The sequence below is a fragment of the Neoarius graeffei genome, chromosome 20 (assembly GCF_027579695.1).
Source record: "Neoarius graeffei isolate fNeoGra1 chromosome 20, fNeoGra1.pri, whole genome shotgun sequence".
In the NCBI taxonomy this organism is placed as follows: Eukaryota; Metazoa; Chordata; class Actinopteri; order Siluriformes; family Ariidae; genus Neoarius; species Neoarius graeffei.
In genome coordinates, this window is record NC_083588.1 from 25,123,119 (window position 1) to 25,150,785 (window position 27,667).

The 27,667-nt window shown below is 42.8% G+C and overlaps 1 protein-coding gene across 5 annotated transcripts in view; it reads right to left on the reverse strand.

Moving 5' to 3' along the window:
• Positions 1 to 25,641, reverse strand: part of trap1 (TNF receptor-associated protein 1) — a 180,997-nt gene extending 155,356 nt beyond the window's left edge. For 3 of the 5 annotated variants that reach the window (XM_060901426.1, XM_060901425.1, XM_060901424.1), the window contains exons 1-2: positions 25,473 to 25,641; positions 23,658 to 23,798 (exon numbers count right to left, since the gene is read on the reverse strand). In XM_060901426.1, coding sequence (XP_060757409.1) covers positions 23,658 to 23,798; positions 25,473 to 25,578 — 247 coding nt within the window. In that variant the 5' untranslated portion in view covers positions 25,579 to 25,641. Of the gene's footprint in view, positions 1 to 23,657; positions 23,799 to 25,000; positions 25,251 to 25,472 lie in introns of those variants that run through there. The other 2 variants (XM_060901427.1, XM_060901428.1) reach the window with 2 other exon arrangements.
• Between the last annotated feature and the right edge of the window lie 2,026 nt (positions 25,642 to 27,667).

Below are 27,667 nucleotides of genomic sequence, written 5' to 3' on the forward strand. Positions count from 1 at the left end.
AAACTTCCTGTAGACCATGGGGGGGAAAGAAAAAAAAAAGAAAGGATTTGCAGTAGAGCCCTGCACTCCTGCGGGACCCGCCACAAAGCAGTGCGGCGCGGGACAAATTTTGAAAGCTCATTGCGGGCACGAGCGGGACCGGGAGTGCACATATGCGGGCGCGGGCGGGAGCGGGAGTGCACATATGCGGCGCGGGCGGGAGCAGTGATAAGCTGCAGTCCCGCTAACTAAAAACATGTTTGAAATAAAATTTATAAATTATTAATTTATGTCTATCATATATAATTTGTGCTGGATATTTTATTTGGCATTTGATGCCTAAATTTGCAGAGAGAGTCAGATTGCCAGATTGAGTGAGGAATGGCATCTTAAATTTGCCATTGATCACCCTAACGGGAAATCCTTTGATCACTCTAATGACTCGCCATTCACACCCAGCCTCCAGTGACCCACACTAACATGATGCCTCAATGACACCTTAGATGAGCTGGTCATCAGAATTCTGATTCTGATCCAGGAGAGGATAAATAACTCTCGTTCGTTTCTCGATTCCTTTCCTCTTCCGTGTTTGAGATCTCCGATCATGGCAGAAGAGCAGAGCTCCTTTACTGAATCTCACAGTGCTTCAAAAGTAAGTGCTGCTTTAAAAAGAGGTACATTTACCGTTAAAAAGTCAATAGTCCTGAAATCTTAGGATGATCAATGCAAATGAAAGACAATACGTGACGGAAGCTGTGAAAGAGGTGACCGAGGAGTTGGGGTTTGATGTCCAAACTGATGAAAGCGCGGAGCCACCTTCACCTAAAAAGGTCACTTTTCATGAGTTTGAGGAATGGGAGGATGTCGGTGCTACGGGTGCTGAATCGAAGTCTTTAAACTCCGAGATTGATGATTATCTGAAAGTGAAACTCATTGGATCCGAATCACACCAATCTAAAGATATCCTGCTGTGGTGGAAAAATCACTGCTATGACTTTCCCACACTTGCCAAACTGGCACGGCATGTACTGGCCATTCCAGGTTCCAGTGCACCATCCGAGCACGCGTTCAGCATATGTGGTCGCATACTGGAGGAAAGGCGCAGTATGTTGAAGCCCTCAACAGTGAACAATTTGCTGTTTCTCCATAGCTGTTCAAAGAACCCGATAGCCTAAGCAATAGGCTTAGTTGTTTCGTTTACCTGCGTTTGATTTTCTCGTTTTTCTTATTCATATTCAGACAAGGTCAGCTATGTTATATTGAGTTTAACACTTGCACGGAGGCTCAAGCCCAAATAGTTTTAGAAACGTGCAACCATAGTCCACTCACGAGTAGGCTAGGATGAGGGGGGAAAAAAAAAAAAATCACGAAAAGTCCCATGTCGAAAATGCAAGTGGTTGGACTACTATAACAAATAAAATCAACCACACAGTTTCATTTCAAATTGACCAATACAGGGGGTAGTATTTTGAGCCTGTGACGCAATGTCACGTAACTGCTAGGCTAGCCTACTATATAAGCGTCTGCACACGCGTTGAGCTTCATTCACTCTAGTCTAGTCTCTTGCCAAGTTCACTTGTGCCAGCTCTCGCTAGTCTGTTATCAGTGTTGATATCGATCTACTTTAGGCCTTTACTTCAAACCCAAACAGTCTTTTTAAAGACGAATACCACAAAAAGTCTTTTTAAAGACTATCCCAATTTCAGCCCTAGCTATTTTTTAACTGCTAAGCGTGCACTTAACTAATAGAGTAAGCCTCTGCCTTTTTCACCATGTTGCAACACATACAACACACGCGACTAAGACAATCACACACTCACTCACTCAGGACTACAATCTTAAGTCTTCAAATAAAATTGGTATTGCCTGCAAAATTGTTAAACACTTGCATTAAAGAATGTGCATAAGTCCCGTCTGATTAGTCCCCGATACTTGTCTCTTAACATAGCCACACATCCAAATTATAATTAACAAAAATGGAGAGATTTCTAGTGAGGACAAAACAAGGCAACCAACGCACCACCAGCTGCAAAAAAGCTTCGAAGGTACGATGAAGCATACCTGCAGTTTGGATTTACAATCATGGCTGACCTGAGATCTCAGTGTGTCGTGTGTGCCGAGGCGCTAGCAAACGACAGCATGAAGCCCTGCAAACTTAAAAGGCACCTTGAAACAAAACATGCTGCTATTAAAGATAAACCGGCAGAATATTTTAAAAGAAAGCTTGATGGCCTCCATCAGCAACAGGCAGCCATTTCGGTGCACAGCACTGTGTCTAAACAGTGTTTGGAGGCATCGTATGTAGTGGCCAAAAGAATAGCTAAACTGGGTAAACCGCATACAATTGCGGTATATACCGCAATTGTAGATAGTGAGATAGTGCAGCAGCCAAACTCGGTGCAGTACCACTGTCCAATGACACAGTCACTAGGAGGATTTCAGACATGTCTAATGACATCAGAGAACAACTCATAGAGTTCATAAAACAGAGTCCTTACTACGCGCTGCAGCTGGACGAATCCACTGATATTGCTGGGCAGGCACAGCTCCTCGCCTATGTCAGGTATCTGCGTGACAAGGCGATTGAGGAGGATGTCCTGTTTTGCCGGCCTCTTCAGTCGCACACTACAGGAGAAGCCATCTTCAATGTCCTTGATATTTTTATCTGTGAAAATGGTTTGGCTTGGGACCAATGCGTTGGCCTATGCACGGATGGTGCACGGGCAATGACGGGCTGCGAGCGTGGCCTAGTTGCTCGTGTTCAGCAAGTAGCTCCACTTGTGAAATGGACACATTGTATGGTCCATCGCGAAGCATTAGCTGCTAAAAAAATGCCGGTTCTCTTTGACTCCGTGCTGAACCAATCCGTGAAAATGACAAATCTAATCAAATCATGGCTGCTAAACTCTCGCTTGTTTGGGGTCCTCTGCCAGGAGATGGGGTCAGGGCACGAACAGCTGCTTCTGCACACTGAAGTTCACTGGCTCTCCAGGGGGCGGGTGTTGCAGCGGTTGCATGAGCTGCAAGAGGAGGTGAAGTGTTTTTTGACAGAAATCAAATCAGATCTGGCGAAGCACCTGGATGACACTATGGCATGCGTCTCTGTCCTATTTGGTCGATATATTTGACCGTTTGAATGGCCTCAACCTGTCTCTGCAAGGCCGCGAAACTCATAGTTTGCTCCTCGCAGACAGAGTGGACGCCTTCACACAAAAAATTTACCTCTGTCATGGCCGCATCAGTCAAGGGAACTGCGACATGTTCCCCAGCCTTGCAGACTTTATCACTGATGCAGGCACGTCACACGATTTTTCCTCTCTATTTCAATCAGCGTCTGAGCTCCTGTCTGCAATGAGAAAAGAATTTGTGACGTACTTTAAAGAGGATTATCGCTCTTTTGCGTGGGTTCGAGATCCATTTGTGTGCACAGCAAACGAGCTGTCAATTGATATGCAGGAACAGCTTATTGAGCTGAAGAGTGACAGTAGGCTGAAGGAACTTTTTACCTCCTGCCCTCTTTCGTCATTCTGGGCAGCACTGATGCAGGAATACCCTCAACTCTGATGTCGCCTTGAAGATTCTCCTCTCTTTCACGTCCACATATTTGTGTGAGGCAGGATTCTCAAAAATGACTGCACTCAAAACGAAATACCACAATCGTGCACAAATCGAGGATGATTTGAGGCTATGTTTATCAGACATTGCACCAAGAATTGAGGATCTTTGCAAGGCAAAGCAGGCTCAGGTCTCACATGCCCCTTTTCCACCAAAGCAGTTCCAGGGCTGGTTCGGGGCCAGTGCTTAGTTTGGAACCGGGTTTTCTGTTTCCACTGACAAAGAACTGGCTCTGGGGCCAGAAAAACCGGTTCCAGGCTAGCACCAACTCTCTGCTGGGCCAGAGCAAAGAACCGCTTACGTCAGCCGGGGGGCGGAGTTGTTAAGACCAACAACAATAACAAGACCGCGAAAGATCGCCATTTTTAAGCGACGAGAAGCAGCAGCTGTACAAACGCGAAGTCATCCATTATTATTATTATTGTTGTTGTTGCTGCTGCTTCTTCCGTGTTGTTTTTGCTTCGATATTCGCGCCAAGGTTTATGCAAACGTAGCAACGTAACTGACGTATACAGAGACGTAATGACATATACAGCGACATAACTGACGAATACAGCAACGTAATGACGTGTCTTCCCTTAGCACCGCGAGCTATGGAAAAGCAAACTGGTTCTCAGCTGGCTCGCGAGTTGAACGAGTTGTGAACCAGCACCAGCACTGGCCCCGAACCAGCCCTGGAACTGATTTGGTGGAAAAGAGGCAACATTAACATCGCCTACCTGCAAGCTTCTGTAAAACATGCAGATAATATGCCTATTATTAGGCCTAGTAATAATAACAATAATAAAGCATAAATTCATATCAGAGGTCTAGTGCCAATTCCCAGTTATAGCAATAGCCTAGTAATGATAATAGGCCTACTGATAATACAACCCCGATTCCAAAAAAATTGGGACAAAGTACAAATTGTAAATAAAAACGGAATGCAATAATTTACAAATCTCAAAAACTGATATTGTATTCACAATAGAACATAGACAACATATCAAATGTCGAAAGTGAGACATTTTGAAATTTCATGCCAAATATTGGCTCATTTGAAATTTCATGACAGCAACACATCTCAAAAAAGTTGGGACAGGGGCAATAAGAGGCTGGAAAAGTTAAAAGGTACAAAAAAGGAACAGCTGGAGGACCAAATTGCAACTCATTAGGTCAATTGGCAATAGGTCATTAACATGACTGGGTATAAAAAGAGCATCTTGGAGTGGCAGCGGCTCTCGGAAGTAAAGATGGGAAGAGGATCACCAATCCCCCTAATTCTGCGCCGACAAATAGTGGAGCAATATCAGAAAGGAGTTTGACAGTGTAAAATTGCAAAGAGTTTGAACATATCTACAGTGCATAATATCATCAAAAGATTCAGAGAATCTGGAAGAATCTCTGTGCGTAAGGGTCAAGGCCGAAAAACCATACTGGGTGCCCGTGATCTTCGGGCCCTTAGACGGCACTGCATCACATACAGGCAAGCTTCTGTATCGGAAATCACAAAATGGGCTCAGGAATATTTCCAGAGAACATTATCTGTGAACACAATTCACCGTGCCATCCGCCGTTGCCAGCTAAAACTCTATAGTTCAAAGAAGAAGCCGTATCTAAAAATGATCCAGAAGCACAGACGTCTTCTCTGGGCCAAGGCTCATTTAAAATGACTGTGGCAAAGTGGAAAACTGTTCTGTGGTCAGACAAATCAAAATTTGAAGTTCTTTATGAAAATCAGGGACGCCATGTCATTCGGACTAAAGAGGAGAAGGACGACCCAAGTTGTTATCAGCGCTCAGTTCAGAAGCCTGCATCTCTGATGGTATGGGGTTGCATTAGTGCGCGTGGCATGGGCAGCTTACACATCTGGAAAGACACCATCAATGCTGAAAGGTATCCAGGTTCTAGAGCAACATATGCTCCCATCCAGAAGACGTCTCTTTCAGGGAAGACCTTGCATTTTCCAACATGACAATGCCAAACCACATACTGCATCAATTACAGCATCATGACTGTGTAGAAGAAGGGTCCGGGTACTGAACTGGCCAGCCTGCAGTCCAGATCTTTCACCCATAGAAAACATTTGGCGCATCATAAAACGGAAGATATGACAAAAAAGACCTAAGACAGTTGAGCAACTAGAATCCTACATTAGACAAGAATGGGTTAACATTCCTATCCCTAAACTTGAGCAACTTGTCTCCTCAGTCCCCAGACGTTTACAGACTGTTGTAAAGAGAAAAGGGGATGTCTCACAGTGGTAAACATGGCCTTGTCCCAACTTTTTTGAGATGTGGTGGTGTCATGAAATTTAAAATCACCTAATTTTCCTCTTTAAATGATACATTTTCTCAGTTTAAACATTTGATGTGTCATCTATGTTCTATTCTGAATAAAATATGGAATTTTGAAACTTCCACATCATTGCATTCCGTTTTTATTTACAATTTGTACTTTGTCCAAACTTTTTTGGAATCAGGGTTGTAATAATAATAATAATAATAATAATAATAATAATCGCAAAACATGTAACCTCAATTATATAGTTATAGCCTAGGAAAGATAATAGGCCTACCACAACTCATAATAATAATAATAATAATAATAATAATAAGTCATAATGATAATGCCTGCAAGCTCACATTAGAAGTCTGATGCTACTTCCAGTTATAACAGTAGCCTAGTAATGATGATAGGCCTACCTACCGCTAATAATAATAATAATAATAATAATAATGTGGGCCTAAAAATAATAGTCTGTCTATCTATCTATGCAAGGTGGTGTAGTGGGGGGGGGGGGGGGGGGGGGCTCCAACTGCAATGAACCAGCTTTTGGGGGGGGGCAGCTTGAAAAAGGTTGAGAATCCCTGTGTTAGAGGATCCCTTTAAAAACAATGTTCCTCAAAGAAAGATAGGAAGGGATTTGGATATTTCACCTTCTACAGTGCATATCATTAAAGGAATACTCCGGAGTGAAATGCTTTCTAGGTCTATTTTCGCATTACTGGGAGTGCATACGTTGAGTTGCTACCACAATCACGTCAATCGGGTGTGTTTTGAGAAAATTAGTTTTTTGCGATTTCAACCGGAAAGCGCCAACACGACAGTGCGCGGGGCATGTCTTTTTGCCGATACAAAAAGGTCGACTTTTACGGACTGTCCCATGAAGATGGCGTCTGGAGAAGACCAACTTCAGGTAAGGCTTTGTATTTACTCTTCTACACACTCTATCCGTACACTTGCAGAGCCACGGACACTTCGTTTTGTTTGTAGGAACCCTCTACTCACTTCCACAGAACTGTCATGTTGTTTTGAGCTTTGCAATCGTTTTAAAACTAGCGTTTTGTATCGGCAAAAAGACATGCCCCGCGCACTGCCGTGTTAGCGCTTTCCGGTTGAAATCGCAAAAAAACTAATTTTCTCAAAACACACCCGATTGACGTGATTGTGGTAGCAACTCAACGTATGCACTCCCAATAATGCGAAAATAGACCTAGAAAGCATTTCACTCTGGAGTATTCCTTTAAACGGTTCATAAAGGGCAAGGGCACAAGTCTAAGCTGAACATGACCTCTGATCCCTCAGATGGCACTGCATCAAGAACCATCATTCATGCATCACTGATATAACCACATGGGCTCAGGGCCCCTCCTAGAACTGCCACCTTATTGTGGTGGAGGGGTTTGTGTGCTTGAATGATCCTAGGAGCTATGTTGTCGGGGCATTATGCCCCTGGTAGGGTTTCCCAAGGCAGACAGGTCCTAGGTGACAGGCCAGACCAAGAGCAGTTCACCAAAAACCCCCTATGGAGAAAAAATCCAGGACCGTGACGTCGCCCGGTAGGACGCAGCCGGGGCCCCACCCTGGAGCCAGGCCCAGGGTTGGGGCTCGTATGCGAGCGCTTGGTGGCCGGGCCTTTGCCCATGGGGCCCGGCCGGGCTCAGCCCGAAGAGGTGACGTGGGCCCGACCTCCTGTGGGTTCACCACCCACAGAGGTAGCAGTAGGGGTTTGGTGCAATGTGGATTGGGTGGCAGTCGAAGGCAGGGGCCTCGACGACCTGATCCCCGGACACAGCGGCTGGCTGTTGGGACATGGAATGTCACTTCGCTGGGGGGGAAGGAGCCTGAGCTTGTGCGGGAGGTTGAGAGGTACCGGCTAGAGATAGTCGGGCTCACCTCCACGCATAGCTTGGGCTCTGGAACCCAGCTCCTCGAGAGGGGCTGGACTTTCCACTTCTCTGGAGTCGCCCGTGGTGAGCGGCGGCGGGCTGGTGTGGGCTTGCTTATAGCTCCCCAGCTCAGCCGCCATGTGTTGGAGTTTACCCCAGTGAACGAGAGGGTCGCCTCTCTACGCCTTCGGATTGGGGAGAAGGCTCTTGCTGTTGTTTGTGCCTACGGGCCAAATAGCAGTATAGAGTATCCGGCCTTCTTGGAGTCCCTGGGAGAGGTACTGAGGGGTGCTCAGACTGGGGACTCCATTGTGCTACTGGGGGACTTCAATGCTCACGTGGGCGATGACAGTGACACCTGGAGGGGCGTGGTTGGGAGGAACGGCCTCCCCGATCTGAACCCGAGTGGTGTTTTGTTATTGGACTTCTGTGCTAGTCACGGTTTGTCCATAACGAACACCATGTTCGAGCATAGGGGTGTCCATAAGTGCACGTGGCACCAGGACACCTTAGGTCGGAGGTCAATGATTGACTTTGTAGTCGTTTCATCTGATCTCCGGCCCTATGTCTTGGACACTCGGGTGAAGAGAGGGGCTGAGCTGTCAACTGATCACCACCTGGTGGTGAGTTGGATCCGCTGGCGGAGGAGGAAGCTGGACAGACCTGGCAGGCCTAAACGTATGGTGAGGGTCTGCTGGGAACGTCTGGCCGAGCACTCTGTTGGGGAGGTCTTTAACTCCCACCTCCGGGAGAGCTTTTCCCAGCTTCCGAGGGAGGCGGGGGACATTGAGTCTGAGTGGACCATGTTCTCTACCTCCATTGTGGACGCAGCTGTTCGGAGCTGTGGCCGCAAGGTCTCCGGTGCCTGTCATGGCGGCAATCCCCGAACCCGGTGGTGGACACCGGAAGTAAGGGATGCCGTCAAGCTGAAGAAGGAGTCCTATCGGGCCATGTTGACCTCCGGGACTCCTGAGGCAGCCGACGGGTATCGGCAGGCCAGGCGTGCTGCAGCTCGGGCAGTTGCGGAGGCAAAAACTCGGAACTGGGAGGAGTTCGGGGAGGCCATGGAGAAGGACTATCGGTCGGCCTCGAAGAAATTCTGGCAAACCGTCCGGCGCCTCAGGAGGGGGAAGCAGTACTCTGCCAACACTGTTTACAGTGCGGGTGGGGAGCTGTTGACCTCGACTGGGGACATTGTCGGGCGGTGGAAGGAATACTTTGAGGATCTCCTCAATCCCACCGTCATGTCTTCCACTGAGGAGACTGAGGCTGATGACTCAGAGGTGGACTCGTCCATTACCCAAGCCGAAGTCACTAAGGTGGTTTGCAAGCTCCTCGGTGGCAAGGCACCGGGGGTGGATGAGATCCGCCCTGAGTATCTCAAGTCTTTGGATGTTGTGGGGCTGTCTTGGTTGACACGCCTCTGCAACATCGCGTGGCGGTCGGGGACAGTGCCTCTGGAGTGGCAGACTGGGGTGGTGGTCCCTCTTTTTAAGAAAGGGGACCGGAGAGTGTGCTCCAATTATAGGGGAATCACACTTCTCAGCCTCCCAGGGAAAGTTTCCTCCAGGGTACTGGAGAGGAGAATTCGACCAATAGTCGAACCTCGGATCCAGGAGGAACAATGCGGTTTTCGTCCTGGTCGCGGAACACTGGACCAGCTCTATACCCTTCATAGGGTGCTCGAGGGTTCATGGGAGTTTGCTCAACCAGTCCACATGTGCTTTGTGGATCTGGAGAAGGCATTCGACCGTGTCCCCCGTGGTATTCTGTGGGGGGTGCTTCGGGAGTATGGGGTTCGGGGCTCTTTGCTAAGGGCTGTCCGGTCCCTGTACGAACGGAGCAGGAGTCTGGTTCGCATTGCCGGCAGTAAGTCAGACCTGTTCCCAGTGCATGTTGGACTCCGGCAGGGCTGCCCTTTGTCACCGGTTCTGTTCATAATTTTTATGGACAGAATTTCTAGGCGCAGCCAGGGGCCGGAAGGAATCCTGTTTGGGAACCACAGGATTTCATCTCTGCTTTTTGCGGATGATGTTGTTCTGTTGGCTTCTTCAAACCAGGACCTTCAGCATGCACTGGGGCGGTTTGCAGTCGAGTGTGAAGCGTCTGGGATGAGAATCAGCACCTCCAAGTCCGAGGCCATGGTTCTCGACCGGAAAAGGGTGGCTTGCCCTCTCCAGGTTGGTGGAGAAGTCCTGCCTCAAGTGGAGGAGTTTAAGTATCTCGGGATCTTGTTCACGAGTGAGGGAAGGATGGAGCGTGAGATCGACAGGCAGATCGGTGCAGCCTCCGCAGTGATGCGGTCGCTTTACCGGTCCGTCGTGGTGAAGAAGGAGCTGAGCCAAAAGGCGAAGCTCTCAATTTACCGGTCGATCTACGTTCCGACTCTCACCTATGGTCATGAGCTTTGGGTAATGACAGAAAGAACAAGATCGCGGATACAAGCGGCTGAAATGAGTTTCCTTCGCAGGGTGGCTGGGCGCTCCCTTAGAGATAGGGTGAGAAGCACAGTCACTCGGGAGGAGCTCGGAGTAGAGCCGCTGCTCCTCCACATCGAGAGGAACCCGCTGAGGTGGCTCGGGCATCTTTTTCGGATGCTTCCTGGACGCCTCCCTGGGGAGGTGTTCCAGGCATGTCCCCCCGGGAGGAGGCCCCGGGGAAGACCCAGGACACGCTGGAGGGACTATGTCTCTCGGGTGGCCTGGGAACGCCTCGGTGTTCTTCCCGAGGAGCTGGCCGAGGTGTCTGGGGAAAGGGAAGTTTGGGCTTCCATGCTTAGACTGCTGCCTCCGCGACCCGGTCCCGGATAAGCGGAAGAAGACGAGATGAGACGAGGCTCAGGATTACTTTGTCAAGCACTTCAATACAGAGTTACATCCAGAAACACTAGTTAAAACTTTACTGTGCAAAAAGGAAGCCTTATATTAACTGTGTCCAGAAGCGTCATCAACTTCTCTGGGCTCAGAGGCATCTGGGATGGACCCTCACATAGTGGAAACATGTACCATGGTCAGATGAATCAGTATTCCAGGTCTTTTTTGAAAGAAATGGACACTGTGTGCTCTGGACCAAAGAGGAAAGGAACATCCAAACTGTTACCAACTGCAAGTCCAAAAGCCAGGGTCTATTATGGTATGGAGCTTTGTCAGTGCCCTTGGCGAAGGTAACTTAAACTTCTGTGATAGCAGCATTAAATGCAGAAAAGTATATTGAAATTTTAGAGCAACATATTCTACCTTTTCCAGGGATATTTCAACAAGACAGTGCAAAGCCACATTCTGCACACATTACAAAGGCACAGAAAAGGGTGCCTGTCCCCAACAGAGAATGTGGCGCAAATTTTGAATGGAAAAATATGAAAATGACCCCATACTGTTGCACACCTTAATACCTGTTTCCAGAAAGAATGAGACAAAATAATGTTGGATTATTTTATACCTCAAGATTACTGTTTAGAGCTTCAAAACTTCTTAGTTTTCTTTCTGCGACCAGTTATCTTTGTACCAAGCTCTCTGTGATATGTCAACAGGTCAAAATGTGGAATGTGTTTTTGTTAGCCATAAAAGTGCATTAACCTGCTACAAATATGTTTCTAAGATCATTGAAAAGTTTTACTTAGCCTGAATTTATGATAATTTACTTAGGGTTTTTTCTGTCACTAGGCCATTAGCTGAGCCTGGGAACAATTTATGAGATCAAATATTTAGAGGAGGGCGGCATGGTGGTGAGCGCTGTCGTCTCACAGCAAGAAGGTCTGGGTTCAAGCCCTGTGGCCGGCGAGGGCCTTTCTGTGTGGAGTTTGCATGTTCTCCCCATGTCCGCGTGGGTTTCCTCCGGGTGCTCCGGTTTCCCCCACAGTCCAAAAGACATGCAGGTTAACTGGTGACTCTAAATTGACCGTACTAGGTGTGAGTGTGAATGGTTGTCTGTGTCTATGTGTCAGCCCTGTGATGACCTGGCGACTTGTCCAGGGTGTACCCCGCCTTTCACCTGTAGTCAGCTGGGATAGACTCCAGCTTGCCTGCGACCCTGTAGAACCCTGTAGATAACACGGCTAGAGATAATGAGATGAGATTAAATATTTAGAGGATCTTGTGTGTAACCACAATGGTGCAGGGGGGGGGGGGGGGGGGTTGTGTACGTTTCTCACACACACCCCTTTATGATTGTCATCATTGTGGAAACATTTAACTACGAAACACAGACCTGTAATCATGTGGTAAAAAGCTTTGGATGTCATATGGTGGTAGTTACAAGTGGGCCTGTGTATTTTCAAACTTAGCCAGTATGTTCTTTAGCCAGTGAGAAGCTTGGACTGGATAGCCAATCAGAAGTCTGTGGTCAAACAAAGAAAAGTTCCTTTACAATGATTTTAATAAGAGCCACCATTTTGTTTTGGAGTGATTCAAGGGACGTGCTTTGTATTGGGTCACAGCGTTTAAAATTATTGCCATCTCCTGGAGGAGCTTCAGTGTATTCTAGAGAACACTCCGTGCTTGCATTGGTTTCTACACAATAAAAAAGCTTTAAAGATTAACAACCCCCACCAAAAAAAAAAACCAACTCTTTTCTACTGACAGACAACATCCATACAAGACATGCTGGAGTGTTCACTTGTTCATATTTGCATCTGTATACAGATTTTTTGAAAGAAAAACAATGTCCCTGGACCCTGCCATCTCACTCTCTCCAGGGTTCAAATATTGCGCTCCGAGTACAAATTACGGGAGAGAAGCCCAGATTGTGATGTCACACACTATATGACTTACCAAGGCTGAAAAAAATCAAGAGGATACAATCACTTCTAAACTGTTGTAAACAACTCTAAAGATGCCCGAGTGTCAAGAATTTGGGTGTAAAAATAAGCCCAAATCACTGAAGCAGTGAACACACACACACACAGTGAGCAGACCCATATACAGTCCTTGGGAGCCTTTTGCTGCCTTTAAACTCAATCACCAGCTACTAATTGGGGGGGGGGGGGGGGGGTTTCCCCAAAAATTAAATCTTTCCTTCTATTTTTGTGACATGCTTTTTTGTTATTCAGTGAGAAAAGCAACCTTTTTAGATGGTAAGAACCACCTTGCTAGGACAACGGGATTGTTTACTAGTACCTGTGTCAGTACTACCCTAAGTTTGCGTTATCTCACAGAGTGAAATTCAGACTTCATAAACGTGAAGTCTGTTGATTTGCGTATTTTGGTGCCAGTAAAAAACTCACATTACAGAACATTTCTGAATACATTTTTAGAATAAGAAGCCTTTATTTTTCACATATGGACCCTTTTCACGTGACGTCACGACAAACGCGGCCGCCATTTTGGACGTGTACTACCAGTAGTTTACCACAGCCAACATTGAGGAACGGCAGCAAAGAAAGTTTTTACTTTCAGCAAGACTTCCATCATGTCACTATATTGTTGTGCACCTGGATGTAGTAACCATCAACAAACAAGGCAAGGGTTATCATTTTATCGGATCCCGACGGAGAAGATGGATAGCGGCCATTAACAGGAAAGATTGACAGCCCTCGGCATACCAACGCTTGTGTAGTGACCACTTTGTTGGAGGTAAGACGAATAAAATTAGCCAGAAAAGGCATTACATTGCTGTTAATATTCTGTGGCGGCGAGTGTGTAACCAAATAGGCTAAAATAACCCATTGTAACCTCTTTGTTCTTCTGTAGTAGCTATTGTTGACTAGCTAATGTCAACAAGTAGCTGGTATGTTACTGTAGCAATGTTTACGTTCAGTCATTTGGATGACTGTTAAAACCTTTCAGTCTCAAGTTTTTCCTTTACTGTATTTACTAGTTTACTGTAATTATGATCCGGCAGCTATTTACACCGGATCCAGTATAAATAGCTGCCGGAGCCAACGTCCGAGGTTCCGGAGCGCGCTCCGGCTTGCTCTCCCTCAAATTAAGCAGCGCGCGCCGGCTTGCTCCCGGAGTGCTCCGGCCGAGGTTGCCCTCAAATTAAGCAGCGCGCTCCGGCTTGCTCCGGAGCAAGCCGGAGCGCGCTCCGTAACCTCGGCCGGAGCACTCCTGGAGCAAGCCGGGGCGCGCTCCGGAACCTCGGACGTTGGCGTGTATGGCGATGGGTTTTTAATGACATAGGTATACAGATCATGTGGGCCGAAGTCAGGTAAAGACGAGGGCTTCGTGTACTTCTGTACGTCAGTGAACAATCCTGGTGGAAGCAGGTAAACGTCGTTCTCTAAGCCTGCTAACCTCAATTTTTGCAAATATCTCTCTCTCTGCTCGCCCTGTAAATGCCCTACGTCGCTGGATAGTGAAGGTGTTTTCTGCATCTCGCTCCTTTTTCTTTTATGTTTTTCGTTTGTCGCCTTCCTCGCATTCAAACTGATTCGAGCCGAAGTCCACTACATGTCCAAAATGGCGGTCGCGTTTACGAAGGTCATGTGACTGAAAAGGGGCTATACATTACACCACAGTGAAATTTTTTCTTTTCCATCTGAGGCAGTGAACACACACACGAGAGAGAGAGAGAGAGAGAGAGAGAGAGAGAGAGAGAGAGAGAGAGAGAGAGAACACTGCACTCCAGGGCCCGGGGATTTTTTTTGTTTTAGAATTAGAAGCCTTTATTTGATGGCTCTGTATTAATGGTTGTGTCCAAGTAAGCCTATTATAGCAATATCATAACTTTTAAAATGAATAAACTGTTGTCATAAAGTTTGATTTTTAATTTAAACTGCGGATGGGGCACATTGCCAATCACTTGCCGTGACGGGGAAACGGTGTTTGTTTCTCGCAGGGTACCCCCAGGATTGTTAAACCAAAATTTAAGACTTTTTAAGACTTTTTTAATGCCATTTCAAGTGAAATTTAATACCTTTGTCGCACTCATTAGGGAAGAATAAATCATATTGAGCACCAGATTAAACCTCAAATAATTACTATTTACGAGTGTTTGAAATAACAAAATTACATTTATTAAAATAATCAATCAGAATTCATTCTACTCACACCCCCTGGACACCATGCAGAGGAGAGCACCCCCATGTAAGTCCAGACAATCACCCCTCATTCATACACACACACACACACACGCCAGAGAAGCATTCAAAAGACAAAGTTGAGGTCTCATTTTCGGCTGTGCTGCTAACGTTACTGGGTGTTGGATGCAAACGAAATATGTTTACCACTTTTCATGTGAGAATCCAGAGCTGTAAGCCCCATTGTCCCTAGTTGAAAGTTTTTTTTTTTACACAAAGTGCATAATCAGGGTTCCTACAGATATTTTATGTTGAATTTACTACCTTTTTACTACCTTTTTACTACCTTCACAATTTTTTTTACTACCACAGCGACAATTTGGATTTGGACATTTTCTCACAATTTAACAAGGTAATCTCTGAGTGTATGTGTTAGTCCAAGTGAATGTGCTACATAAGTTAGTGACAACTCTACCCAAAGAGTTGGATTGATGAGACAAAGATAGAAAGAAAATCTGAACGTACCGGTAGTGTAACTCTTTCCCTTTGGAAGCATAATAGAACCTCCCATTGCTAGGGCTACACATGGAGTAATGCATATTTGCATAAAAGAAAACAAACTTCCACATACAAGTTATAATTTTATTGAACTGTGAAACTGTGGCCCATAACCTCTTAACAGGTACACAGATTTGCACTAAACCTTGTGTGTCAACACTTCACATTAGGTACAAGATCTGATTACATTTTGTCGGCCAACACTTTCAAGATGGCCAACCTTTTGTTTGTGGAATAATCTTTTGAACAGGTGAACAGATTTGCACAAAAAATCTTATGTGCTTAGGTACATCAACTCATTACATTTAGATCAGGTCAAATGGCAAACACGAACCCACACACACACACACACACAAAAAGCGCACACACACATGACAAAGACAAGACACACACCCTAAAGATACAAAACACACATAACCCAAGCCCTATTTTGGCAGTCTCTCAACACATTGCCAAGTTTGCTTAAGATAGTCATTTGCGCCAGTCCTGTAGTCGTGAAGGCCCGTGGGCAGAGTCAACACCTTCCTCCCAGAGATCAGTGTTTTAGAGGGTTAATCTTAATCATTTGAACAGTTCAACAGATTTGCTCATCACATTTCGGATGCCTCAAATGGCGCGCGCGCACACGACGCACCAGGCGCGCGCGCACACAACGCATTACATGTGCCCCGATCAACTTTTCAATGAACGCCTCTCGCCGATTGCCATCTACCGCCTTTAGCCAGTCTTTAAAATCAGGTTCCTCCAGCCAGAGGTCTGAAAATTTGCATTTCCCCATTGTTTTATTCTCGTGCAGATGTCGCCAGTCGGGTCAACAGATAGATTCGACTAGAGCCGTACAAACAAAGTCAGTCTCGTACTAAACAATCTCTAGTATAAATTTATACTGGATTCAACCGTTACTGGAATTCAATGCGCATGCGCCACCAACTCCTCACTGCGGTCCTCCTCGATACATAAAAATAAATTCGCCCAAATGTAGTAATTTATGGACATTATGGCATGCAGGTTAATAAAACGAATTAGAAAACACATAGGCCCAGTTGGATGGGGGTCAAAAAAAATTTACTACCACGTCAGATTACGTTTACTACCTTTTACTACTTTTTACTGGCCATAATTTAGCCTATTTTAATTAACTACCTTTTAAAACCCCGCGGGAACCCTGATAATGCCTCACGGTCATTATTTGGAACCCCCTTAACCCAGGCGTATTTAGGGTCGAGCGGCCACTTCGGGTTGAATCTGCACTTCCCCATGCTCTCTCCCCCTCACCCTCTCTGCTCTATGCGCCTGCTGCTCTCGTTTCGTGTGAACCCTTTACGGCGCGACGTGAATTTCCCGCTGTTTGCGTGTGAACACCAGGGCAGCGCAAAAACATTTTAGATTTTGCTTCATTTTCATCACAGAGAATTTAATCTAGGTTACGCAACGATGTTAGACTTTCTTTGGAAAATTAAGACCTCCGTGGAAAAAATTAAGACTTTCAAGATGAAATTTAATACTTTTAAGGCCTTAATTCTGGAAAATGAAATTCAATACTTTTTTAATACTTTTAAGACTCCGCGGGTACCGTGTCTCGGTTTTGTTTTCCTGCATCTATATCTCAGACCCAGGCACACACAAGTCTGAAGTTTTGTTTACACCCCTTATCCATATGTTGAACATGTGCAAGCCAACCACTGTCAATGTGCGCAATAATTATATATATTTATATATATCACACACACACACACACACACACACAGTGCCGTTACCAGTTTTCGTGGAATTTCCGAAATTCCGTTTCACGTTTTTTTTCTCGCGCGTGCACGTTCAGTCAACCAACACCGGGGGTCATTTTGACAGCTGCGGTCTAGCAGACATCATTTTTGGAAAAATGTTCCGCATTGTGTCAAGTCAGGTATTGAAATACAATGCTATTTAGTATAATTTTGCCTATAGCTTCAATTTGTTATAACTTTTCACAAAAAAAGATGTAATCCTATTAATATTTAAATACTTCGAACAGAGCAGCTCAAATGTCATCTGCTTCCATTGAGAAAGTCCATAACAAAAGCACGTGGTCCACAGGAAGGGACCATGCATTTTTTTCTTTCTACGGATACCCAGATAGGACATGTCCATTATATCAGTTTTAATCACTTAAACACCATTTGTTGTCAACGTCCTTCTTTCATGTTGAATTTTTATTTTCAAAGAAGCCCTAACCCTTATCTACTTATCGTTGCAGGACTGTCCTGCCTTGAAAAGACAAGTACAGATCCTACTCTCCTACTGCACTGGCCAATGCATTCTGTGATGTGATGGATAACAGAGTGTCAGTTTGCAAAGCAGCCCCCAAGCACAATGTCCCTGAACAAACACTCGACCGTATCCTGGGACATTTTCCTTCTGAAGCAGTCAAGTCAGGTCCACCCCCCATGTTCACTGAGCTTCAAGAAGCTAGATTGGTAACTCATGTCAAAGACATGGCATCCATGGGTTATGGATATACCAGGTCCGACCTAGTGTCCCTGGCTACAGAGCTTGCAGTGCATTTGGGGCTGCGATCATATGACACACCTCTTTCCCTTAAGTGTGATTACAAGGGCTGTAATCACTGGACCCACCTCATATACCGCTGCAACGTCCGTGTAGTGAGGAGGCATTCTAAGTGTTAGTGTCCGTGTCATGGTTTGCCATGCAAGCCAAGTGATGAGGAATGAAACTTGCAGTCATTCAGTATCAACCTGTAAAGGCACTTGCCAGACAATATCCAGTTGTATTTTCACGTGATTTGCACGTGATTTTATTTTCTGAATACAGTTTTTGTTGTTCATTTGCTCGTGATTGTTTCTTCTGTTCCTAAAACATGTTTAACAGTGACATGGCCCACCAGATACACCGTAGGTGACTGAACTTTAAAGAATGACATGAATCTACGAAAACCAGTGACGACATGCCCAGGTGATCCCACAATTTACATATTTAGAAAATGGCTGCCCCCAGCTGCAGATATTTTCCAAGTGTTTTTGTTGTTTTATGCCCAAGTTGAGAACTAATTGGTGTTTCGCTTGGTGCAGGATTATCAACATCTCTACGCTTCTTTAAACTGTTACATTTATCTGAACCCTTATATCCACGGTAACGTGCACACACACACACACACACGCGCATCACAAAAAATGAGAATATTGTGAAAAAGTTCAATATTTTCCATCAGTTATTTAAGAAAGTGAAAATGTTATATATTATAGACTCATTACACAAACTAAAATGTTTCAAGCATTTTTCTATTTTAATTTTAATCAGTATGGCATACAGTACAAAAACAAACAAAAAAAATCTCAAAATATTAGAATATTTCATTTCGAGTTTGAGTAAAACAGTATGAACACAGTGTATCTCTCGGTCTAGTTCAGTACACACAACCACAATCATGGGGAAGACTGCTGACTTGACAGTTGTCCAGAAGATGATCACTGATGCCCTCCACAAGGAGGGTAAGCCACAAAAGGTCATTGCTGAAAAGGGTGGCTGGAAAAGGTGCACAAGCAACAGGGATGGCCGCAGTCTTGAGAAGATTGTCAAGAAAAGTTGATTCAAGAACTTGGGAGAGCTTCACAAGGAGTGGACTGAGGCTGGTGTCAGTGTATCAAGACCCATCACGAACAGACATCTTCAAGAAAGGGGATACAACTTACGCATTCCTAATATCAAGCTACTCCTGAGCCAGAGACAATGTCAGAAGTGTCTTATCTGGGCTAAGGAGAGAAAGAAATGGACTGTTGCTCAGTGGTCCAAAGTCCTCTTTTCAGATGAAAGTACATTTCGCATTTAATTTGGAAATCACGGTTCTAGAGTCTGGAAGAAGAGTGGAGAGGCACATAATCCAAGGTGTTTGAAGCCCAGTGTGAAGTTTCCACAGTCTGTGATGATTTGGGGTGCCATGTCATCTGCTGGTGTTGGTCCACCATATTTTATCAAGTCCAAAGTCAACACCGCCATCTACCAGGAGATTTTAGAGCACTTCATGCTTCCATCTGCTGATGAGCTTTTTAGAGATGCTGATTTCCTTTTCCAGCAGGACTTAGCACCTACCCATAGTGCCAAAACTACTACCAAATGGTTTGCTGACCATGATATTACTGTGTTTGATTGGCCAGCCAACTTGCCTGACCTGAACCCCATAGAGAATCTATGGGGTATTGTCAAGAGGAAGATGAGAAACACCCGACCCAAAAATACAGATACACTGAAGGCCACTATCAAAGCAACCTGGGCTTCAATAACACCTCAACAGTGCCACAGACTGATCACCTCCATGCCACACCGCATTGATACAGTAATTCATGGTAAAGGAGCCCCAACCAAGTATTGAGTGTATAAATGAATATACTTTTCAGAAGTTGGACATCTCTGTATTGTAAATCCTTTTTTGATTGATCTGAGGGAATATTCTAATAATTTGAGATACTGGATTTCTGATTTTGAGCTATAAGCCATAATCATCAAAATTAAAACCAAAAAGGCTTTAAACATTTCACTTTACATGTAATGAATATAGAATATATGAAAGTTTACCTTTTTGAATTAAATTATGAAAAAAGGAACTTTTTCATGGTATTCTAATTTTTTGAGATGCACTAGTATATATTTATACACACAAAATTCCAAAAAAGTTGGGACAAAGTACAAATTGTAAATAAAAACAGAATGCAATGATGTGGAAGTTTCAAAATTCCATATTTTATTCAGAATAGAACATAGATGACATATCAAATGTTTAAACTGAGAAAATGTATCATTTAAAGAGAAAAATTAGGTAATTTTAAATTTCATGACAACACCACATCTCAAAAAAGTTGGGACAAGGCCATGTTTACCACTGGGAGACATCCCCTTTTCTCTTTACAACAGTCTGTAAATGTTTGGGGACTGAGGAGACAAGTTGCTCAAGTTTAGGGATAGGAATGTTAACCCATTCTTGTCTAATGTAGGATTCTAGTTGCTCAACTGTCTTAGGTCTTTTTTGTCGTATCTTCCGTTTTATGATGCGCCAAATGTTTTCTATGGGTGAAAGATCTGGACTGCAGGCTGATCAGTTCAGTACCCGGACCCTTCTTCTACACAGCCATGATGCTGTAATTGATGCAGTATGTGGTTTGGCATTGTCATGTTGGAAAATGCAAGGTCTTCTCTGAAAGAGACGTCGTCTGGATGGGAGCATATGTTGCTCTAGAACCTGGATACCTTTCAGCATTGATGGTGTCTTTCCAGATGTGTAAGCTGCCCATGCCACACGCACTAATGCAACCCCATACCATCAGAGATGCAGGCTTCTGAACTGAGCGCTCATAACAACTTGGGTCGTCCTTCTCCTCTTTAGTCCGAATGACACGGCAGGGCTCGACATTAGCACTTGCCCGATGGCCCGGCAGTGTTTTTTACGTCTTTCGGGCCAGTTCGGGCCAATAAATTTGGCCAAACAGTGGCCCAGGCGGGCCAGTACGTTTTCTATACAAATTAACAAATTTTATTACTCATATTTTACCCAGAATTGTGAAGAAATTGTTCGTAAAATGCACCTTTTCGATATGAGGTCCGCCATCTTTGTTTTCGTCACGCTCCACTCCGCGGCAGGAGTGTGTCGTCTTTGTGCATCTTCAGAGATGTTCGGAAGCGTCATTTTGGCGGGAAAATAGCATCTTGTAGACGAAGACGGTTGCGGCAAGGAGACCATCAGAATGGTGAAATTCAAATAGAAATATGTTCAAACTCCATGCTCCCCAACCTGGCCAAAAGCTAGGTAAACAGTTTAAATACAATCATGCATAAATTAACTAATCGGGTGTTAACGAACGGCTTCATTTTGAACTCGGCAGCCAATCAGAGCGCGCGACGTCACGCTCGGTTTACAACTCGCCAAATATGGCGCCAAATCGTAAAACAGCATTGCAACACGCGCTTTAGCTTCAGATGGTGTAAAATCGTTCAGACTTTGCATATTAATATCAAAATTTCAGGATACACTGCCAAGAAATATGGCTACACGTGTATCAACTTTTAGTGATTAAAGAATGAAGTATAAATGTTGGTTGCTATGACTGAAATAGAAGAACAGATAAAATAATGTGGTAAATTAGATTTGATCCCATATATTATTCAAATATCCAAAGATGATGAAATCTATCAAAATAGCCAAACTAGGTCTACATTAGTTCATTACAACAAAAATAATAACTATTCTGACCCTCTCTGGTACAACCAGAGCATGCTAAACCCAGTATACCCCCAGTTGCTAGGGTATCTGCTGTTGCCATGGCAATGGTTTATGCAAATGAGCTGAATTTGCAAAAATTTACTACTAGTTCCCCCAAGGACATATCCTGAAAATTTGGTGTTTATATCTTGTCTTATTAAAAAAAACAACAACAACAACAACAACATTTCACCCCTTTTTGGCTCACCTGAGCATGCCTGTTAATTAGCTAATTAACAGGTAATTAGGGTTATAAATCACCCCCGAGCAGGTAAGGCTTTGCAAAAATCTCACCAGATTATTCCCCAAAGTCCACCCTTTCAGGAAATGTATGGTTTGTCAGTGATTCTCATGATATTTTATTAATTAAGAAATAAAACTTCTTCATGGGCAATAAAAATGCCCATTTAAATCCAGCATGATAAGGGTTAGTATGCCACCCTCACCTTTCATCCAGACTTGGGACTGGCCTGTGTGTGTCTTGTGGCTATTATATAAAGGTGTATATAAAAAGTTCATTGTACCTCTATTTCTATTAGAATATCGACAGTGGTGAGAATTCAATATCTACAATGTTGAGAATATATGAGCCAAAGTTGAAACCATGACAAAAAAGGAAAATATGTCTACATCACACAGGGTGGGTTACAGGCAAAGCTTATTCTATAAACAAGTTAGTTGCATGGTGAGGCAAAACTTAGCTTATTCTAAAACTTATACAAACAATTGTTAATGTAAAACAGTAATCAACAGCATGTCTTAAACGAACAGAGAACAAGAACAAAGGAAATTTTTAAATGTAACTAAGAAATTGATAGAACAAGAAATGCAAACAATAAAATATCAATGTGAACAAACAATAAAGATATAATAATGTTAGCAAAATATGAATACTTATTTTCATTAATTTCACCTTAAAACGCACCAGAATGCACGAATATGAATTGAAAAATCAAAATTTTCCAGGGGAGGGCCCCCGGACCCCCCTCTTTGTGCAAGCACCTATGGTGCTTGCAGCGGCTGCCTGCGGCAGCTGTGGTTCGGGTACCGGGCGCATTCGGGCCACCACATTTTCCATTTGGGCCAATAACTTTTCAATTCCACTGGCCCAATGGGCCACCAGTGGTAAATGCTTAATGTCTAGGCCTGCACGGCATCCCTGATTTCCATAAAGAACTTCAAATTTTGATTCGTCTGACCACAGAACAGTTTTTCACTTTGCCACAGTCCATTTTAAATGAGCCTTGGCCCAGAGAAGACGTCTGCGTTTCTGGATCATGTTTAGATACGGCTTCTTCTTTGAACTATAGAGTTTTAGCTGGCAACAGCGGATGACACGGTGAATTGTGTTCACAAATAATGTTCTCTGGAAATATTCCTGAGCCCATTTTGTGATTTCCAATACAGAAGCATGCCTGTATGTGATGCAGTGCCGTCTAAGGGCCCGAAGATCACGGGCACGGTTTTCCGGTCTTGACCCTTACGCACAGAGATTCTTCCAGATTCTCTGAATCTTTTGATGATATTATGCACTGTAGATGATGATATGTTCAAACTCTTTGCAATTTTACACTGTCGAACTCCTTTCTGATATTGCTCCACTATTTGTCGGCGCAGAATTAGGGGGACTGGTGATACTCTTCCCATCTTTACTTCTGAGAGCCACTGCCACTCCAAGATGCTCTTTTAATACCCAGTCATGTTAATGACCTATTGCTAATTGACCTAATGAGTTGCAATTTGGTCCTCCAGCTGTTCCTTTTTTGTACCTTTAACTTTTCCAGCCTCTTATTGCCCCTGTCCCAACTTTGAGATGTGTTGCTGTCATGAAATTTCAAATGAGCCAATATTTGGCATGAAATTTCAAAATGTCTCACTTCCGACATTTGATATGTTGTCTATGTTCTATTGTGAATACAATATCAGTTTTTGAGATTTGTAAATTATTGCATTCCATTTTTATTTACAATTTGTACTTTGTCCCAACTTTTTTGGAATCGGGGTTGTATAAAAAAAAAATCCCCCCAGACTACAGATTGCAACAAAACTAAGCCTGCTGTTGCACTCTCCTCCTCAGGGAATTCACACATTTCTGTAGCTGTAATTAACAACTTAATAAAGAGACTAATACAAGCAGTGAATCAGCTGTTACCTTTAACATTCTCTGTCTCACTAATAATGTTGTGGAGAATCTCCCCTTCAGCAGTTTCTGCTTGGCTGCTATAAGAACAGCAGGTTAACTTCACACCAAAATGGCTTGGGTTATACTGTTCCATCTGTGTTCTTGCGTTCACTAGAAAACAAAAAAAGTCAGCAAACTGTCACATTATGATGCACAGAATTCTTCATATTTATATTAAGCCTACATAGATAATATAGCGTGCCAACTACAATTATTGACAGTCCATAATTATTGACATCTTTTCAGATTTAGCAATTAAAAAAAACACTTTACAAAGGTGAGTTTCAGTTACAACAGTTATTATTGGTTAATTAATCAACCGGAAGACACCCCCCTGCCCTTTGATCTTGTCATCTGATGACACAGCTCGTTACCAGAGATGGAATTTTTTTAGCATGATCAGCAGTTTGAGGAAAACCCAGACATTATCATCACAGGTAAGCATGGTAGAAAGATCATGGACATGTTTTACTTATAAAATTAACAGATATTTCATGATATCTTTGTCGAAACCTACTTTGTTTTGTACGCTTTTATTTGACAGTCGCCATTTTCTAAATGTGCATTTGAGAAGTCATGTGAGGTGTCAATAATAGTGATCACTTTCACCGGTGTCCACCATTATTGACACCCTGTGGAATAAAGTGACATTTACAACTGTTATGTATCGATCTTTGTGTAACATTGCTGAAGTAGAAGTACTTTTTAAAAAATAAAAATACTGTTATTTATATTTTTTATTCATAACAGAATGGAATGCTTATATAGAGCATTTAGAATCCAATTGCAATAAATAAAATTAGACCAGAATTAAATTCCTAGCATATAAAAAAAATTACATGCTTAAAATATTCAGATTTTTCTATCCCATTCAGATTGTTTTTTTTTTGCAGTTTGTTATAAATATCTATCACATTACAAGATCAGTAGACATTTTATATTTTTAGATGAAAAAATATAAAGTTTTGGTTCGAGGAATGACATGCGACCTTTGACCTGGATTTTCATGTGATTATTGGCAACGTCAATTGCCTATTGACATTTATTGGTAAACTACAAAACTAGAAATTAATACAAACAATGAATGATTAACAAAATGTGATCTACGAAAATACTTAAAGTGGAACAAAAAGTTTTTCTGACAAGTTAATCAGTTCATTTGTTTACAAACAAATTACTTACAAATGAATTACTTCCTCATTTACGTAAGCACCGACATCGATATATTTATCTAAAATATATTTAGTAGGCTACAAAATATAAGTCTATGTAAAACAAATTTTAAATAAAAATTATACTTTAATACCACATACCGATTTTTTAAATAACCTGGATGACGATAACTGTGGACCGGTGTCACGTGGTCTGATGCGCTAAGTAATCGGGAAATCAACTTTTTTTTCCCCCTAGTGGAAAGTTGTCTCATTATTCATGCACAATTTACATACTGAAAGTCTTCTCTACTTTTGCAATGGCCAAAAGATCGTTAAGGTGTCGATAATTGTAGCCGCCATTCTATTACTTGTTACTTATGTTTAAAATTTTCCAGATTTTAAGTGTAGGTTATAACTATCAAAGTATGACTTATATAGCCTACACTTAAATTTAAAACTGACCCTACAATATACATGTTTTTTCCATTAAGCTATAATTTTATGTATAAAGGTGATGGACTGATATTTTAAAGGCCGGCCTGTTTATTTGAGCGGATCTTAGCATCTCTCATTACCAGCCTACAGTCAAATAATGAATGCGAATTCTCTAAGCTGCCAATTTCACCATTACCTCCACTCACTGCCGCTATGAGACACCGGCTTCGGCCACGCGAGAAAAGGCTAGCCTTTCCACAAGTCTGCAGACCAAACTTAAATAGTGTCAAACACCGAGACATTTTTCCTGTGTCAAGATTTGACCTATTACTCCAAGTAACAGCACGCGGGACAAGCACCGTGAAAGAAACACCAGAGAATTAGGACCTTCGTGGTGCTTACTGATGACGTTTTAGGGAGCTTTGACTGTGCCTGTACACAACTAGTCATATTTCAGATGCTCGAGTATAAATTTACTTAAATGTTTAACCATATCCTAGAAAAAGCTTGTGTCTCATCATAGGACATTGGCATTTTCAAAGGTGGTAAGGATACAGGTGCGACTGGACGTCTTTTCGATTTTTGTGACTCGAGGTCATAACTCGTAATTCCCGACCTCCGATCAGGAAAAACCAAAGAAAACGTCGGACACTCCTACAACTTAAGCTGTAACCATGTGATAATAATAAACTACATGAATCAAATCTCACTCGGCTAGATAACGTAGAAATGACACACATACTAGTAAACAATCCCGTTGCCACAGCAACACGATTCTTGCCATCGAAAAAGATCGCTTTTTTCATTGAATTAAAAAAAAAGCATGATCACATAAAATTATCAATGACTGGGTTTTTTTTCTTTTCTTTTCTTTAACAACCAAACGCTTCACACTCGGATATCTTCAGGGTTGTTTACAACAATCGAGAAGTGATGAGTCAACGAGCTCCAATCGCCTCTTTTTTTTTTCCTTGAAAAATTGTATTAAATTTTAGAGAACAGGGCAAAATATCAGAGACAAAAAGATAGTATATAACATATCACAATGCTCCAGGGTATAGGAGGGAAAGAAGAAAAACCAAACAAACAAAACTTCAACTGCATTCCTAAGGGGTCACAAAGGAAAATAACAAAATAGTTCTCACGGCTTTAGCGTTCATGGAGTGCTTAATACTATCAGTATATTCACTTAGTTCATTCTTGAAAACAGGGAGGAAAATTAGAAACACTGAATTTGCATTTGTGGATATGGTATTTTGCAAGTAGAAATAGAAGATATAAAATATTTACCTTCATCTGTCACTCCACAGTCAAATATGCCAAAGAAAACATCCTTGAAACGGAAGGTAAAGTCTGCAATTAAGGTACTGTAGTTTGTATAAGGTCCAACACGTCAAACTAGAATCTCATTGTATAACAGTTCCAAAACAAATGCCTGTACGTTTTCATCTGGGCTATGACAGAATGGGCACTCAGAATTAATATCTTGTTTGTATCTCCTAAGGAAGGATTTTACTGGGTAAAACCTGTGGATTAATTTGAAAGTAACTTCTCTCACTTAATTAGTAACCAAGTATTTGAAAGTTAAGGACCACACTTTCCTCTAGGGTGCATTCTCTACTATACCATTCCAAAATGGGATAATATAAGGAACAGTAATGTTGTCTTCCTGGAATAAAGCTCTAATTTCCTATTAATATGATGTTCTGCTGAGAAGCACAAACGATCCACAAGAGTATCCAATAAATTGGCAGTCTGAATAGGTAGCTGTGGGGTGGGGGATAACATTATAATTCAAAACAAAACATCAAAAACAACTGCATATTCCTTGGTTGTTATGGGAATTTGGTACTTACTCAAGAAATCTGAATATTTGTACAACTTTCATAATGATCAAAAAGTTGACTAACAAGTATAATATTTTTAAACCAACTTTCAAAAAATAAAGATTTGTTTTTATAGAGAATGTTCTTGTTATTCCAAATCTGTGAGGAGAGAAGTTATGTTTATGAGAACCCAAGCCAACAGCATCTGTTTATGAAAATTTGACAGTTTGATTGAGAGTTTACTGATATTATAATTGCACATCAGAAGAAGAAACTCCAGGCCACCGACTGGAAAAAATATACAGTGGTGCTTGAAAGTTTGTGAACCCTTTAGAATTTTCTATATTTCTGCATAAATAAGACCTAAAACATCATCAGATTTTCACACAAGTCCTAAAAGTAGATAAAGAGAACCCAGTTAAACAAATGAGACAAAAATATTATACTTGGTCATTTATTTATTGAGGAAAATGATCCAATATTACATATCTGTGAGTGGCAAAAGTATGTGAACCTCTAGGATTAGCAGTTAAAATTAGAAGGTGAAATTAGAGTCAGGTGTTTT